The 17,424-nt window shown below is 34.4% G+C and overlaps 1 protein-coding gene across 17 annotated transcripts in view; it reads left to right on the top strand.

Annotated features, from left to right (window-relative positions):
• The window catches only part of LOC132122472 (janus kinase and microtubule-interacting protein 3-like), a 50,713-nt gene that overhangs the window by 1,098 nt on the left and 32,191 nt on the right, over positions 1-17,424 (top strand). For all 17 annotated transcript variants that reach the window (XM_059532762.1, XM_059532778.1, XM_059532775.1 and 14 more), the window contains 3 exons: positions 3,282-3,520; positions 11,768-12,010; positions 12,479-12,721. In XM_059532762.1, coding sequence (XP_059388745.1) covers positions 3,386-3,520; positions 11,768-12,010; positions 12,479-12,721 — 621 coding nt within the window. In that variant the 5' untranslated portion in view covers positions 3,282-3,385. The remainder of the gene's footprint in view (positions 1-3,281; positions 3,521-11,767; positions 12,011-12,478; positions 12,722-17,424) is intronic.

Raw genomic sequence — 17,424 nt, 5'->3', positions numbered from 1 at the left:
CGTTGACTTCAGATGGGTGGGTTTAGAGAGAGTTTTAAAGAATGTTTTTGCATAAACAACAAAATATGAATGCACCTGGACAGATTTATGTTTTAAGCATTGTTTGTGATGCAAATAATTGAAAGAAGGCATGGATACTGACTAGATGTTGCTTTTAAAACGAGTTTGTATACAAACAGGTCGCAGGATGTGGAAGCATACTTATAATAACATGAGAAATGTGTATATACTGTTTTAGCCTCTAAAGTAGGTTGCTTTATATAATTGGAGAGGATGCAAATGGCATATATTTTTTAAATAGACTAATCAATGATGGTGAATATGCTTGCTTATATGCATATACTTTTGGACTAGGCCAGGAACCTGTAAATATCCGATAATGATTAAGATTTAGTGTTATTTTAGGATCATTCATATACGGTTATAATTTTTGTAAATATTTTAATTAGATTTTATTTTTATATTTTGTTTTCACTTTAATTTCTAGATTTTGTTATGCGTTCTTGTCTCTTTTTAATAGTTTTGTTTTAAATGTCTATACAGTTTTACATCTTAATTTATACATTTTTAATGAATGAAACCAATAGCGTTTTATGTTTTATTTTATTTCAGATCATGTTCATTTTATTTCAAGTAACAATAAATGTTTAGCCAACTAACCCTTTTAAGTTTTAAGAGCAGCTAGACATTTTTAGCATTCATTTTAGAGCATATTGCATATTGAGCCACTGAAATTCACTCAGATTAGACGCTTCAAGTATTCAGAATTTTAAAGAAACAGTTCACTCAAAAAAATGAAAGATCTGTCATGAACCCCATGCTTATGAACCCGTTAGACTCAGTGTTGAATTATCATTAGACCATAGCAGATCTGTATCTAGGAAACAGCTTGTGATGTTTATTCAGCTTTGATAAGGCGATAAGAATTTAGTAAGAGATCCGGCTGAGGCGGACAGTAATTGAGCTGTACCTCAGAGCTGTCATTATATCTGTTTTATGTGTGAAAAGTGCCGTTATCTTACCTAATGATCCACATAATGTGTTCAGTTCAGCTGAGAAAAGCTGAATGGTATCTTTCATCACTTCTACAGTGAGATTATGCTAAAGAATAAAGTTAGAGATCCCTACTTCAGTACGCGCTCATACTTTGACAAGTACTACACATAAAATATGTAATTGTTCAATTAAAAGGCTATATTTTGGAACTGGTTATTGGATTTTCATTTACATTTCAAAATTGTTATCAATCTGGCCATTATGTCGTTTATAACTAGTTCTAATGCTTAATTTAAACACAGTTTGATACTTGTTTAGGATGCTTGTCTATTAAACTGTTCTTTTTAGAAATGTAGCATTTAGTAAGCTATAGTCCTTCTGATTATTTTCTGTTTTTAAAATAGAACAACTGTCAAATGTCAGAAGTGATTCAGACACACAGTAGCTGTGCTGCTATGTCTAGAATGGAGTCACAAAGTACAAAAGTATCCAAGGATTTGATGGAGACACTTGAAAAAGTGCATCTCTGATGTGATTACATGCTCAATAAAAATGTGGTAAACTGAATGCTTTCAAAGCAAATGAATTACTTAAAAATGCTAATTGCAATAAATATAAATATAAAAGTGGTTTAAACTTACAGATGTTTTAGAGATCTTTAAAACAAACAAGAAATACCTCAACTGTTGACATACTGCTTAGATCGGTTGATTAGAATACATTTGGATTTCAAACTTTTGTATCTTGCCAAATTGGAGCACATTGAGATCTCTTCTGAAACTATAGATAAGGTGTGAGGTAAGGGTGTTTCTCACGAGAAAAAAAAAAGACAAGCAGCAGACTTTGGCTCCATTTGCTCTTCGCTTAATTTCATTTCTGCCAGTTGAGATGTGATTTGAGATCATTTATTGATTAAACTGGAGTCCGGTAGAAAAGAAGTAGGACGCCAGCATGTACTCCCACAGTCTTTGTGCTAATAAAGTTTTAAACACTTGAAAAAGAGCAATCGGTGTCAATTAGTACATAATCTGATGTTTATACAAGAGATACAAATCACTATTATAATGAGGGACTTTTATCATTAATGAATCAATGGTAATTTACAATGAAGAAATTAACAAATCAGTGCTGGCTAACAGAGATTAGCATTTGTGTGACGTCACAGTGATTCTTCCCAGTGCTTATAGAAATGTATCTCTTCTAGTTCAGATCAACCACACGTTTGTGAAGATGCTTTTGACAGGTCAGGATATGAAAGAGAAAGGTGCTGCCTGTTATAAACTTTATTACCCTTCAGTTTGACTTGACAAGCAATGCAACAGAGTTAAGAACATTTTATGAACTCCACAGAAGTGTTGCCAGATCTTACTAAACCTCCGATAAGGGGGAACTTCTCTAAAGTATTAAATTAGATATTGATGGCAATAACCATAACACTGCCACTCTCTAGAGAGCAATGGCTACAGAAAATTATTTACACAATATTTATTCAGATAATATGTACTTATGTTTATATTTACATATTTAAGGGGAAAAATTGTAAATGTTATTCAAATTTTATCTGTCAGAGAACAGACTCTCATTTGGTATTCAGCTCATGTGTCTGTTTTCTGAGTTGTGAGCCTGTGACTTAATAAATGGCACTAATACAATTTTCTCTGTTGTAAAGTCAACATGCAACTCAGTTTGCAGCCCATTTTACTTCAGTGTTCTTACGCTCTTAACCGTCTAAAACAAACACCAAAATGAAGCCATGACATCAGCTGAAGGTTCATTGCAAGGGCAGAGCAAATAAAAGTTTTCTTCATTTATTTAAAATAAGAATAAAATACATAGATGAATTGTTCCAGGATTGTGCATCTAAAGTAGAAATTGGGTCGTATTTGATTTAATGTTGACTTTAAGATATATACAATGGAGAGATACTTTTAATTAGAATTTGTAGCTGTTGACTCAAAATTTTCTGTTTTCTTGAATTTGGATTTAAAGTTATTGTAAAAGATGTCTTGTGCTGATTTTAATCTTGAAGACTTGATATCAAATATTCTGTGGCTTTTAGTCAATTTCTGTTCGCTTTAAGGTCATCTAGTGTGGTACTAAAAGATGACAAAAAATACGTTTAACAGAATGGAAAATAGTATATGACCCATCCATCATTCCTGTTTTAACTGGAAATTTGTCAACAGAAAATAAATTGCATTAATTGATGGGCTTTTTTATTTGTATTTCAAACTGATTTTCTTCTAGTAAAACGTTTTAAATCCTTGTTTCTTTGTGAACTGCAGGTGGGTGGAAAGATGTAGCTGAGGAACAAACGGAAACCAATCTTGACCGTTCACAAACTCCGGTCATCCCTGAAAGGGGCGTGGCCTGCGGAGTACCGCCCAACATGTCCAAGAAACCCCCCAGTGGGCGGGGCAAAGGGGAGCGGCATGATGCCATGGCAGCACTGCAGGCAGCCAATGAGGAGTTGAGGGCCAAACTCACCGAAATCCAAATTGAACTGCAGCAGGAGAAAACCAAGGTTTGAATCTAGAGCTAATTACGATTTACACGACTCCATTTCAGATGTATTATTTTGTTTCTGTATTATGTAGTTTGACTACATTCAGGCTGGAAATGGCTTGTCAGCGGCAGCGCTTTTTTTTTTTTTTCTTTCTTATGTTGACCTCATTCCCTTCTGTTTTTTTGAAAGATTTATTTTCTCTAGAGTTCAGTCTCTTTGTTGTCACATCATCTTCTTATGTCACAATGATTGCCTTATAATTCTTGTTCTATGTGGATGAAAGGATCGGAGCCAATGTTTCACAGTCCCTAGGACAAAATATTTGTTATTTTCTTATTTGTAGTACTTGCTGTATAAATCTGTAATTGACATAGACTACCATTCAAAAGTTTGGGGATACTAAGAAATTTGGACATGTTAGAAAAATGTTGTATTTAGCAAGGATACATGAAATTTGATCAAATGTCACAGTAAAGACGTTATATGTGTTGTTATAATAATCCTAAGTGTTTCATGGTTTCCACAACAATATTAAGCAGCACAACTGTTTTGACACTGATATATTTGACTGGAGGAATAATGCTGAAAATTCAACTGTAATAATTTTACCTTTTTTACTTTATTTGTGATCAAATTAATAAAGCCTTGGTACGAATAAAAGGCTTTTCTCAAAAACATTAAAAAATCTTTTGGACCCCAGACTTCGAAACGGTAGTCAGTTACAGTGAAACATTCATTTGGTTTAAAACCAGCCTAGAACAAATGTTCAGCCAAAAATGAAAACACTTTCATTATTTATTATATAATTTATTAATTATAATTATTTATTCTCTTTACTCGCCATCTTTTTGTGATTTATTTATTTATTGAAGTGTAAATAACTTTTATTTTTAATTTTTTTTTTTTTCTGACAAGCAGAGCACCCTGATTTCATGAAAGAAGCACTTGAGCAATTCAATCCCTCAAATGTAGTTACACCGACGTCATGCACCTCTTATGTTTTATGGATTGGGTTTATTTTGTTTAAGTGGCTGCGTGTGTGCTGTTAGCTGCTTTATGGCTTCATTAGCACTGGGAAACCGTGTTAAATGAGGGTGAAATAAACTATAGGCATTCTGTCAAAGCAGGTTCACTGTCAGGCTAGCTTGGAAATGATTTAGTTTAGTCCATTACATCTGTGTCTTGTTGATCTCATAGATCACCATCCACAGCCTGATGATTGACAGATGGGTGTGAACCTCTGTCATACGAACACTTCATTGGATTCCATTAAAGATTAGCACAAAGTATTAATGTCTTAGTTATTCTGCTGTGACACTGAACTGAAAAACTAGTGTACTAGTTGATCTAAACCTGCTCATAAATTGATTAAAAAAAATTGAGGCAAATGGAAAAGAGACTAAAGAATATGTCAGAATGCTATTATAAGTAGTTTGTAAATCCATTTAAAGTCCAGAGAGGTTCACAGTTTGGGAAAAGTTCAGTCGTAGGCTTTTGAAACTGATTCATAAATGTTGGTTTGCTGTCGTTGGTAGCGCAAGGGCTGCTTGTGTTTCATAATCGAGGTTTGCTGATTTTTATGCATGATGATCGCAAATGGTGCATGAAAAATATAAAGGATATACCGTATTTAAAGATTTATGTCACATGATTAGGCCAGTCTATGTAAAACTCAAAAGTAAAGAGAGATTGTTTACTAGTTGTTGTTTCTTATCATTTAATGACATGATGTAATACAAAGTATATTTTTTATAAATGTACATCAATTTAAAAAGAAAAGTGAAATATGGTGCTTAATTTTTGTATTTATTTACTTATTACTTATACATATATATGTAGTATTTGACTGATTTCAATAATCTTTGTGTCACCATATACCGCATATTAGCTCTTTTACAGCTTTTATGTATATTTCATTTACAGTATATTGGCTTTGAATGTGTAATTAAATCAAAGCAATCAATTTTATAGTTTTAGGTTGTTTTTGTTCATTTTTGTTTTTACACTTAACTTGCTGTGAATAATTTTGAATGCCGGGTTTCACAAAAGATGTTTTTGCAGATGCTTTTCTTTTGAAATTTTATTCATCAAATAATCCTGGAAAATGCTGCTTAATACCTGCAAAACTATTAAGCAGCATATCCTATGTATGTGTTTCTGTGTCCGCTCATTAAGTTGCAGTATGTGTGTGTGTACATACTGCAGTGGCTCTCAAGATCAATACACACGTCAGGATGAAAATAAATGACAGCGAGGTGCTGCCAGAAAGGGCACCAGAACGTACTGATGGCCACCAACGAGCATTAATGCTCAGAAAGGATTCTGTACTGTACATTTAAATATCACACAGGTTATTAATGTACCAACCCTTCTTCTTGAGCCTTTCATCATCTGAATCGTTTAAAGCAGTCACAAGGGACATTATTATTACTCTAATTAATCATCATAATGTCAGCCGCATTCATATTAAGGCTACCATTAAGAAAATGTTGGACTGATTTTAATAAGTGCTATCAGACAATGTATAGCAGATAGAATAATGAGGTTCAATTATCTCACAGTGTGTGTGTGTGTGTGTGTGTGTGTGTGTGTGTGTGTGTGTGTGTGTGTGTGTGTGTGTGTGTGTGTGTGTGTGTGTGTGTGTGTGTGTGTGTGTGTGTGTGTGTGTGTGTGTGTGTGTGTGTGTGTGTGTGTGTGTGTGTGTGTGTGTGTGTGTGTGTGTGTGTGTGTGTGTGTGTGTGTGTGTGTGTGTGTGTGTGTGTGTGTGTGTGTGTGTGTGTGTGTGTGTGTGTGTGTGTGTGTGTGTGTGTGTGTGTGTGTGTGTGTGTGTGTGTGTGTGTGTGTGTGTGTGTGTGTGTGTGTGTGTGTGTGTGTGTGTGTGTGTGTGTGTGTGTATTCCATGCACATACCTACAGAGATCCTGCTGTTGTCCTTGGTTATATTCAGGACTTTTTTTTTTTTTTTTGTCTGATTCTGCTTGCTGATGCAGTTTGATCTTTGATTTTAAAAGCAAAGGGCAAATGATCTGGAATAATGTGTTTTCTCCCTGTGCACATTCTTCAGCTGTGGGAGAGCTTTATTTTAATATTCTGTTTCTGACCCTTGTACTGCAGAAGTGGGAAAACACTCTAACAGGCCAATTACTGCCGGTGCCGAAAGTCAAACACACTGCTGTACCTTGTTTTCTGTAAAATTGCTTTTCTGATTGCAGGAACATGAAATGCAGTGTTCAGGAGCAATTCAAGCCATCAGTATTGGAGAGAAGGAGAGGGAATTTATTCATAATTTGTGATAAAGAGTGTTTTGTGTTTCAGTGTGGAGATCTGCAGGGAAATCAATTCAGAGACAGGCTAGTTTTTGTTAAATAGCCAAAAGCAAATCTTGAACTCTGGCCTGCATGTGAAGTCTCTGAGAATCATTTGTCATGTCTCTGAGACTTACAGAGAGCCTGGAGAGAACAACACATGGTTATGACTGTAGTTCAGCCATAAATAAAAATGGTCATTATTTACTCACCCTTGTCTTGTACCAAACACTTTCTTTTTTCCTCAGAACACAAAATTTGAGATTGTTTTAGGTTTGTCTTTTAGAATGAAAAGGAAAGTTCAACGTGTGATTTGTGAACAAATCATATATTGAGTAAGATCTGTTCAGTGGATCTGTTAACCTGATTCACAAAACCTCATATGAATGATTCAGTCATGAATCAGATTGATCCGCTTGTCAAGTTCAACTCAATGACTCCGTGAATCATCAACTCAGTGGAGGGAAGATATTCAGTGACTAATGCTTTCAATTATGAGCTTTTTCTCACTGTAAATTTCAAATCTTGGAATAAAGCACAAAATTAGTATTTTAGACTAGTTTTTTTGGTGCTTGTGTGTCTTTTTATGAAGCTTCATTGTTATTGGATAGAAAGACTAGACCGTACAATCTTCAAAAGTTCTCCTTTTGTGAGTCATGAATTTAAAATGACATGCAGATGAGTAAAACTAATGACTGACTTTTCATTTAAAACTATTCCCATGGTTATTATAGTATTATTTATATACAATTATAGTTTTTGTTGATATTTATTTAAAAAATGTTTTAGTGCTGCATTCCAAACTTATTTCAGTAAGTTAACACTTCTAAATTTCTTTTTTTTCTTTTTTTTTCATGTGTTTGCATGCGTGCGTGGTTAAATATTTCTTGTATTTATATTTTATTTCAACCTTATTTCAGTGAACAAAAAATATATATATATATTTAAATGGTTTTAGTCAGCAATGATAACCCTGACTATCCCTTTTAAGATACTGTAAGATGCAATTCAAGTTAAGTGCCCTTATAAACGCCACACTTTACCACTGTCAAGCACAAGATGATTTCATAGACTTGTTATGTGATTCAGCTACTTCTCAGGCCATCAGCATGTACACCCATGAAAATAAAGATGTGGTTTCGGTGAGCGCAGTGACAGCGCAGCACTGTGTGAGAACTGTCAGCTCCTCATAGATGTATGCCGTCAGACTTCTGCTTGCAGCGTACGTCAATGCAGCTATTGTGATGCGCTTCCTTAGACTGACAGTAAGAGGGGATTTAGGAGCTGTCTCTACTGTTGCTAGGTCTGAATGAACAATACTCTTCATGTATGATGGAAGAGACTGTGCTGGTGTCTCACACTGCATGTCTCTGTCTGTAAATACTCACTACTGCTTGGTGGAGTCGAGCAGAAAGCAGAGGTTTGGTGGGGATTTGAGGCATGGACTGCTGTTGAGAATGAGAAATGTGCTTTACTTGACCTTATGCACTTTTATTTTTCTTGTGAAATGCACCATATCTGCTGAATGAAGTACAGTACTTGTTTCTTGCTAATTTTGGGATGCTGTTCCAAAATATGATGTGCATTGCATTACTGGTTTCGACAACCATTTGCATGGTGAAACTTGTTTTATTAATTAATCACCAGAAAGACTGATATGAAGACATGATATATGTCTTCTGAGTCGGTTTAAAAGTATTTATTAAATTCGCTGCCGTTACCTAATCCTGATCTCAAGGTTAGAATTATAAAAAATATATCAGAAAAAAATACAAACATGATACAGATGTTTTCTGAAAAGACAAAAAAATAAAAATACAGCTTTTGTGAACAAGCTCATTTATTTATTCATAAACTTGTGCTTATGCAAAGGTCTTTGACGTTAAATTTAATATTTGAAAATATTTTTTCAATCCTTTGCAGAATGTCGATTTCATTCAAATTGAAACTTTTGATATTTGACTGCTTTTGTAATTTTAAGTGCATTAATGCGGATTCATACATATATAACTGTATTTTGTGATGGAACTGTTTTTGAGATTTTTTTAACTCCGAGGCAGCATCATCAAATTAGTTAATAGTTGGTTATAGTTAGTTTTTTTTTTATTAAGAGTACACTAGTCAAAGAGTAAAAGTTCATGGCTGTTTTCTGACCATTAGAAATAAACAGGCGGTGTTTGCTCTTGAATCTTATAGATATGCAAATGAAGTCTGTTCTGATTGGTTAACCTTCACATACTGTTGTAGTTCAAACTGTAGGATAAATTTGTAACGAATAGGTGCTGACATGAAAATGTGGTTGGTCATACAGTATGTTGGTCATTTTTGCAGCTTTATAAATGGTTTTTATGTACATGGGAGAGAATTTTGTGTTGTAGAGTACTATGTGTTTTGAGAAAATTGCTCTTTTCTTTTCTTTTTTCTTTTTTAAACACTTTTTCCATTATTTTTTTCCCCCTCCCCTAGTTTCAGTCCTATTTTCTGACCCCTGTTTCACTCTCCCTCGTAGCAAAATGTCAAGATGATGTGTGTCAGAAAAGGAAGACTTGAGATTCAGATGTTTTTGATGTTTTTCTCTGCCATTGTGTTTTGTTTTCTTCGGACATCAAAGACTGGCATCTGTGGATCCTTTACATGTTGTGTTGTTTTATTTTGTTTGGTTTTGTTTAGCCCTTTATCTTGCAGTGATAGAGAGGCTACATTACAAATAATGTGCCACAGTCAGTTCTGATAAACTGCTCCATTTTGGTAATGCATTATTTTACATTAAATAAAGATCAGTTCTTGGTTGAATAATACCTTAGCTCTATTCACAGCATTTGTGGTATAACGTTGATTACACTGAAAATGATTTTGGTGGGTTTAAAAGAAGAAATGTGAAGCTTGACTAATCTATCTATCTATCTATCTCTCTGTCTGTCTGTCTAGTGCAAAGAAAAGTGTGGCTCGTAAAACACTCTCACTGTTCTTACACAATCTACTGTATATAATTGATCGATCGATCATTCATTCATTACTCCTTTTTTTTTAGTGTCATTATTGTTTAAAACTAGTTTTGAATAATAAAAGTACCGCTCATTTTTCTACTACTAGGTTATTATATATTATATATATATATAATAATTTTTTATTGATTTTAGCCAATGTTTGAAACATATTATTGAAAATGTGTTACCTTGTAGAACCTTTGCTTTACTCGTAAAATAAAATAAAATTATATGAAATGTAAAAAAAAAAATTATAATAAAAGTAAAAAGGTACTTTTTCTTTGTATGGTGTTAATAATTGCTTACCGTAAAAATGAATTCAAATTTTCGAATGCACACTTTAAGTTAGAAAATGACTACATTTTGAAAATGATCAATTATTTTTTGGTGTTATCAACATTGTGCCACAAATGCTGTAAGTAGCGCTCTGAACTGATACTGAACCCTTAACATTAAGGACACAGCTGGCTGGTTCTTCACCAGAGGCTAACGCTAACTTTCTCAGAGGCTAACTCTCTTACGCTGCATTATAATGCAAACTCCCTGTTGGCACAAAATTACTTCTCTTTGCTGTTTTAATCCTTTGAAAACAGGCCAAGGTGTCCAGTGTGTGTCTGACCCAGTTCTGGTCCAGGGTGGTGTGTGTCAGCCATATAATTTCACCTCAGGGTTACTGCCTCCATCTGGCTGCCGGCCGAGCAGAGATAGATTTATAAAAGGCAATGGAGTAGAGACTTTTTCTGCTTTCAACATTCTGCTTGCACCACCAACATTTTTAGTGGTGTTTGCTAAGGCAAGCATGTCTTTTATTATTGCTGCTTATTGGGTTAGGAAAGTATTTAACATTAAGTATTCAACTTCTCCACGTCATCCCAAGTTTAAATATTTAGGAGCATATATAAAAATAATTTTTTCCTGTAAGAGTGGGCATTTGTAAATTGAATGTGTCTGGCTTCCGGTGTGGTTCTTCCAGCTATTTAGCTGAACAGAACAGCTCATTTTGCTACTTTATGTTGCAAACTGGTTTTTCTTACCATATTATTTGAATGTATTATCTTAAACATGAACACATTAGTTTGTAGTGCAAACCGTTTGATTGTTTAATGCACTTCATTCTTCTTGTTATTTCCCTACAGTAGCTAATTAACCGGAAATCTCGCAAATTCCCAGAAAATTGTTTACTTCTGCATTGATAATGTTTATTATTTTTAATAAAGGGTTACAAGGAAACATTTACAAGAAAAATGGTTTCATTTCAACAGAACTAATAATCTAACTGATTATTGATCTAATACTAGTAAAAACTAGTCTATAAGAGTTATATTGAATAATACTCTTAGACTCTCTTTTCTTTGATAGGGCAGCCCAAAAGCAAAAAGAGTTTACATTGAGTTGAATGCTAGATACAGTAGCTTATTACATGTCAAAATACCAAGTATTTCAGATCTGTTTTGCAGGTTATGTATTGCTGACACGTATATCTGTTTCATAAGTGCAGGGCCTAAAATATTGTTTTGTGTCTGAATTTCAAGATGGCATGTCTTTGTTCTGTTACTAGCTTTGTTGTCTATTGCTTGCCTGGCAGCATGTGTCAGATTCTGTCAGAACAGAGAGGACGTGTCCTGATGTGATCCCCTCGCAGGGTCATGTCCTGACACAATAACTCCTATTTTTAGGACACACTCAATATATTCTGCACCGCACTGAATTATGGAACATTGCCCACAAGCTGTAGTGCAGCGTTGCGTTGCATAAACAATGACTCAACGTTAATCATACTTTATACCAGATTTAATTAATTGTTTCCAAGTATTTATATCCCATTATTATTATTTTTTTTTAATATATATGCATATAGTGTGTGAGCACCATACTGTCAATTAAATGCATTGTTCCATTTCAGTGTTTAAAGTCTGTCGAAAAGTCTCAAAGTGATCCCATCTATTTTAGTGTAGTTCATATCTATTTCCTCAGGTCAGTAAGCTGGAAAGGGAGAAGTCTCAGGAGGTCCGTCACGAGCAGCACAAGTCCACGGTGGTGGTGACTGAGTTAAAAGCCAAGCTACATGAGGAGAAACTTCGGGAGCTCCACAGCGTTCGGGAAACACTCCTGCGTCAGCACGAGTCCGAACTGGTGCGGGTCATTAAGATCAAAGACGGAGAGATCCAGAGGCTCCAGGCGCTCGTCAGTGCTCTCCGAGATGGATCCACCGATAAGGTACCATTGGCATGGAAGTAAAATGAAGTAATTCTATTTTGTATGTACAGAGGTTATCATTTATTTACAGTTCCTCAAATGGCTGTAGTGCCCCTTTAATTCTAAATGACCACAATACTACAAGACTAAAGACATAATTCTGAAGAAAAAAAAATAACAATAAAAAATTACAATTTATTTAAAATAAAAAAATAATAATAAAATAAAAGCATTCATTATGAATATAATATTTATTATTATTGTTATTGTTATTATAATTATAAAATTATAATTTATTAATAATAATAATAATAATAATTAGAAATAAAAAAATATTATTATTATGATGTTATGCCATCTGTTTATTTTTATAACATCAGTAAAAATGATTACTGATTTTATATATTCGATTTTAGAATTACCCAAATTAATGTTGGAAAACATAGCGATATTGAATATAGTTCTCATATGTTCTCTTTGCCGCCCCAGGTGAAGTCTGCACTGATGGTGGAGGTGCGAGAGGAGTGCAGGAGGACTTTCGAAGGGGAGCGCATGCGACTGCAGAAGGAGATCTCTGAGCTGAAGCTGGTGAAGAGGCAGATGGAGGAGGCGTTAAACGTGGCCGTTCAATCCGACAAGATCAAAGCCGCCAAGATCCGCAGCGTCTACCATCTCCACCAGGAGGAAATCAACCGCATCAAGAGAGAGTGTGAAAGAGAGATCCGCAGACTGGTGCGTAATGCACTTTAGCACATGCACTATTAATCAACCAATTCATCTGTCAGTATATTGGTCTAAATACATACCCTTTTATATATTTGCTTGGGTGGCAGCTAATAATTAAAGCTGTTCAGGTTGAGCAGAACACTTACCCCAGGTTTCTCCACAGGGATTGTGTGTGCAATTAATGTGCTGAATGAAAATCTTATGTTAACTGGTCATACGGTTTACATGGCAAGACCACATGGGTGGTGCCATGATGGAAACAGGAAACTGAAAACGTTCCTATTGGTCAGTCTCATAATTTGACGAATGGAATTATTAATTTGCGTTTATTTAGCAAAAATTCACATAATGATTACAACACACTTCTGTAATAATTCAAATTGCAGTGCAAGTTCCATTCAATTCAAATCAGTTGATTGAAGCCCTGGCCCTTAATCCCGCCCACTCTGACTATTTTTCTTTTTTTCTTTTACTTATACAAGCTTTATAACTACAAAGTTTCATGCAATGCTTGATTTTCGGTCCGAAGTGTTTATAAAGTGTTTGGCTATTATACTTGTGTGGGGTGGAAGGAATTATGACACATTTTATCCACATTTTTTTCTTTAAATAAATAAATTATGCCGTAGAGGGATTTAAAAACAGCAAGTGCTGCAAATCAGTATCAAGGAAACAATTATTTACCTTTGAGCAAACGTGGGTGTTTTTACTGATGTTTGAGTGTAATTCCCTGCCATGCACTGTGTATTATAGCAGAAAAAAATGTTGCTTATGTTCTCTCTGGGTACAAATGTACTGTATCTTTGGATAATTTCTTTCAAAATCCATTCAAGATGGATTCAAGATCAAGATCTGAAAACAGTACATAGACATGTTTTAGAAAGCGTAATAATATGAAGGATGGCAACAGCTGCTAAGGTAGTATTGGCAAGTAATGTTTCTAAGGCGGGACTTAAAGTAAAGATTTTCCCTCCAAATCCCCCTGAAGCTTCAAAGTTTTATATCAGTTGGTTCACATTTTATATTTAGCCGTACGTGTGTATCTCAAAATGGTTGTGTGTGTCCCTGTGTGCTACACTTTAAAGTGAAGCTGCTTTCTTCCCTTCAGTGCCTTTCTTGTTCTGGGCTTTTTGCCATCTGTTTTTTCCTGGAGAATGAAAATAACTCTGCAGTCAGTGGCCGCTGGTATCGATCGCTCTCGTGTGGCAGAGCAATCTACTCTGTATCGCTTCAGGATTTACTAAATGTGAGAAAGATTGTGGAAAACAGCGTTGAGTCAGAACTATGGATGATATGTGTAGTACAGATGACCCAAGTGATGGAGAAGATGCAGGATGGAAGTATGGATATTTAGGGCTGTGTATATGGTAGATATATTTATAGGTTTATGTTTTTACATGACAGAGCAACAAAACAATTGACTATTGCTTGTTTGTATCTTTTGTTATGAATTATATATATATATATATATATATATATATATATATATATATATATATAAAATAATTGTCATTCAAGTAAATAGAAAATGCATTAATTCAATTCAATTTAACTGAGCAAAATTGTGCCAAAAATATATATATTTTTACTTAATTGATGTATTAGGGGTTAACCGATATGTGTTTTTCAGGGCCACTGCCGATATCGATTATTACTAATCAATTGGACTGAAAATTTATATTTTGAACTGATATATACGTCTAGTGTACTAATGAAAATTAATGTCAAAATTAAGATTAACAAGGCTCTGGCAAAAAATCCAGTTTGTTCTAATTAGCTTTGAAAATGTCCGATACCGATAATCGACCAACCCCTCACATATATATATATATATATATATATATATATATATATATATATATATATATATATATATATATATATATATATATATATATATATATATATATATATATATATATATATATATAGAGAGAGAGAGAGAGAGCGCGATATGTAATTATATAAAGTTTTATATATATATTATACTACATATTGCTATATATAATAAATCAGTTATGTTGTTTTATTGTAGAACCTTTATATAATATATAGCAGTAATCGTATCTTCTTTTTTTGCCATTTGCATTTATCAAGATTATATAATTACTCATACCATGATATAAGATTTTGGTAGTATTTCTCACCCCAATAAACATTTATGTCCCCTTGTCTGTCCCTAATCTTATCCCATTCTATGAACTCATTGTAGAGCTATTGAATAAATGTTACTGCCTGGTGTATTAAATGTTGAGTTGTGAATGCAGAAGGTCTGTGTACGATTAGAGGCCCGTTTCATCGTTGTTTGTTGAGGATGTATTAATCTTTAGATTTATTTATTGTATTGCAGGGCCAGGTGGGGATGTTAATCACATAATCACGTTTAGCGAGCAGGGTGGCAGGGCATGCCAAGGTGAATACGGCTTGTGTGTGTGTGCATGTTTCCTGATACAAGTCCACGACTGTCCTTTATGGACAGACCACCCAACCAAAACTACAAAGCAAGCACATCATTAGAGATTCTTTCTGAGCCAAGCACTGTTTGTGTTACCAGCAAGAAAGATGCCACAAGCCATGCAGCTGTTTGAGGAAAGGTCTGATAAACGTTTTGGTAGAATAAAAAGAAAAAAAATCAGCATGCAAGCAACCAACTAGTAGAACTCAATAACAACCCAGCATCTGCCTAGCAACGCCCTAGCAACCTCATAGCCACACATATGGATAAATGAGGAGAGGCACTGAACACATGATGGCAGTAAGCTGAAATAATGAGAGAGCAGAATGAAAGAATTAACTAGCCGGATGATGAATCACACAAGGCGTTTCCTGATTGGTCATCTGCAGTGATGACATCAGCACCAGTTGGAAGGATGCTAAGCTGGCTGTAGAGATGATCTGATGGGAGGGAGAGAGACACTGTGTCTGTGTGATTTGAAATGAGAGAGACGTTCGGATCTCGGTTAAATTAAATAATGGGATTTATTCTGGTCTGGGTTGAAGTGAAACATAAATCAAGGTCATTTTCTCATATTATGTGAACTCAGACGGCTTTGGTGTATGTGCATTTATATGCATTGCTGGTACACAGTCTGAGAGTGATGTGAGGAACACATTGAATGCTGAAATTGTTGGTAGGGCATCTGATGCAGTCCACAGGGGAATGCTGGACATTGAGTAGTGGGATGTTGTTTTAAATAGTGCAGAGTCTCCAGAAAATGCCTTATTTACATGAGCATGACTCTTTATTTGTTACACAGATGCAAATGTGAAATAGCTTACTCTTACAAGTTTAATTCCTAATAAAGAAAACTACATAATATGGGGTGGGAATGTGTGTTTTTATGTATTTTACACTTTATAGTAATATAAAGAACATTGCTATTATCTCAGCATGTAATCCCTTTTTGGATACACAGCAAATACATTTCAGTTGATGAATTTTTACACTTTTTGAAAGATTTTGTTTTTCATTTATTTTCATTTTGTTTATTTTATTTTTATTATTTATTTTTACCAATATGTATTTGTATAGTTTAAAAAAAAAAAAAAAAATTACTTTTATTTATTTACTTATTTATACTTGTATATAGCATATACACTGTAAAGAAATTCCACCTATTTAAATTTGAGAGCTTTAATTAAGTTGCTGAATTAGAATTTTTAAGTACTGTATAATCAACTTGGTTGTGCAAATTATTTGAACTGAAATGACTTTAAAATGACTTAAAAATCAAGTTTAAAAAAATTGCTCAACATATTTTGATGAGTTAAATTAATGTGAAAAACATAAGTTGCTATGACTTACTGGTCATATAATAGTAAACAGCCACCTAACCATAACACTCTAGCAAGTTCATAGCAGCATGTTAAAAACATTCTGAATATGTCAAAACTGCCAACCACCCACGGTACTTTAGCAACATGGCAGTCTGTTTTTACAAAGGCAAAGTCACATTTTTCAACATAGTTTCTCTCTTGTCATTTTATACAAGATAGATTTTGTTTGAGTTTAATAAAGTGTGTAATATCTGTGCCACAAGCATCAGCAGATGGAATGCCGGAACTAATAATGCATGTTAATATTTATTACTGAGTAAAAAAAAAAAAAATGCACATCACCTTTTATAATTCTTGGCAATATTTATTTTAGTGCCTTGGAAACTTGGAGTGAGACTCTCTTCATAGTTCCAATGCATCAATCCTCTGCATGCAGACTGTAAGTTTATTAAGCATGTGTGAATGTGAATGGGTTGTGTTTAAAAGCTTGGTAAATAATGTCGAGTGCATGGATAAGGGGGGTAACAGGATTAATTTCAGAAAAGGAGAAGCAGTCTGACACATGAAAGAGAGACTCGGTCGTCTGAGGCGTTGAGATGTCAATTAGAGACGGGCTCAGACGCTCACGAGGGAAGGTGGATTACAGCTGTCCTGCCTTTTATGAGGAGATAGCTGTGCCTCGGGCATTCGAGGGAATTCGGATCAGCCTGGTGTATTGTTTGGAGAGGCTTTACATCATTAAATATTCTCAAAAAACAGTTTTATGTTAACAGTAACGCACAATGCACATTAACACTAGTCCAGAAGTGATCCCATCAACAAAAGTGAATTAAAAATGACATTATCCAATACCAATACCACCATATCTCCAATATACAAACTTATTTGTTGGTGCATGCTTCAATAGGGGTTTTTTTTTTTTTGCCTTTTTT

The sequence above is a fragment of the Carassius carassius genome, chromosome 40 (genome assembly GCF_963082965.1).
Source record: "Carassius carassius chromosome 40, fCarCar2.1, whole genome shotgun sequence".
Taxonomy (NCBI): Eukaryota; Metazoa; Chordata; class Actinopteri; order Cypriniformes; family Cyprinidae; genus Carassius; species Carassius carassius.
This window is presented reverse-complemented; position numbering and strand designations above follow the sequence as displayed.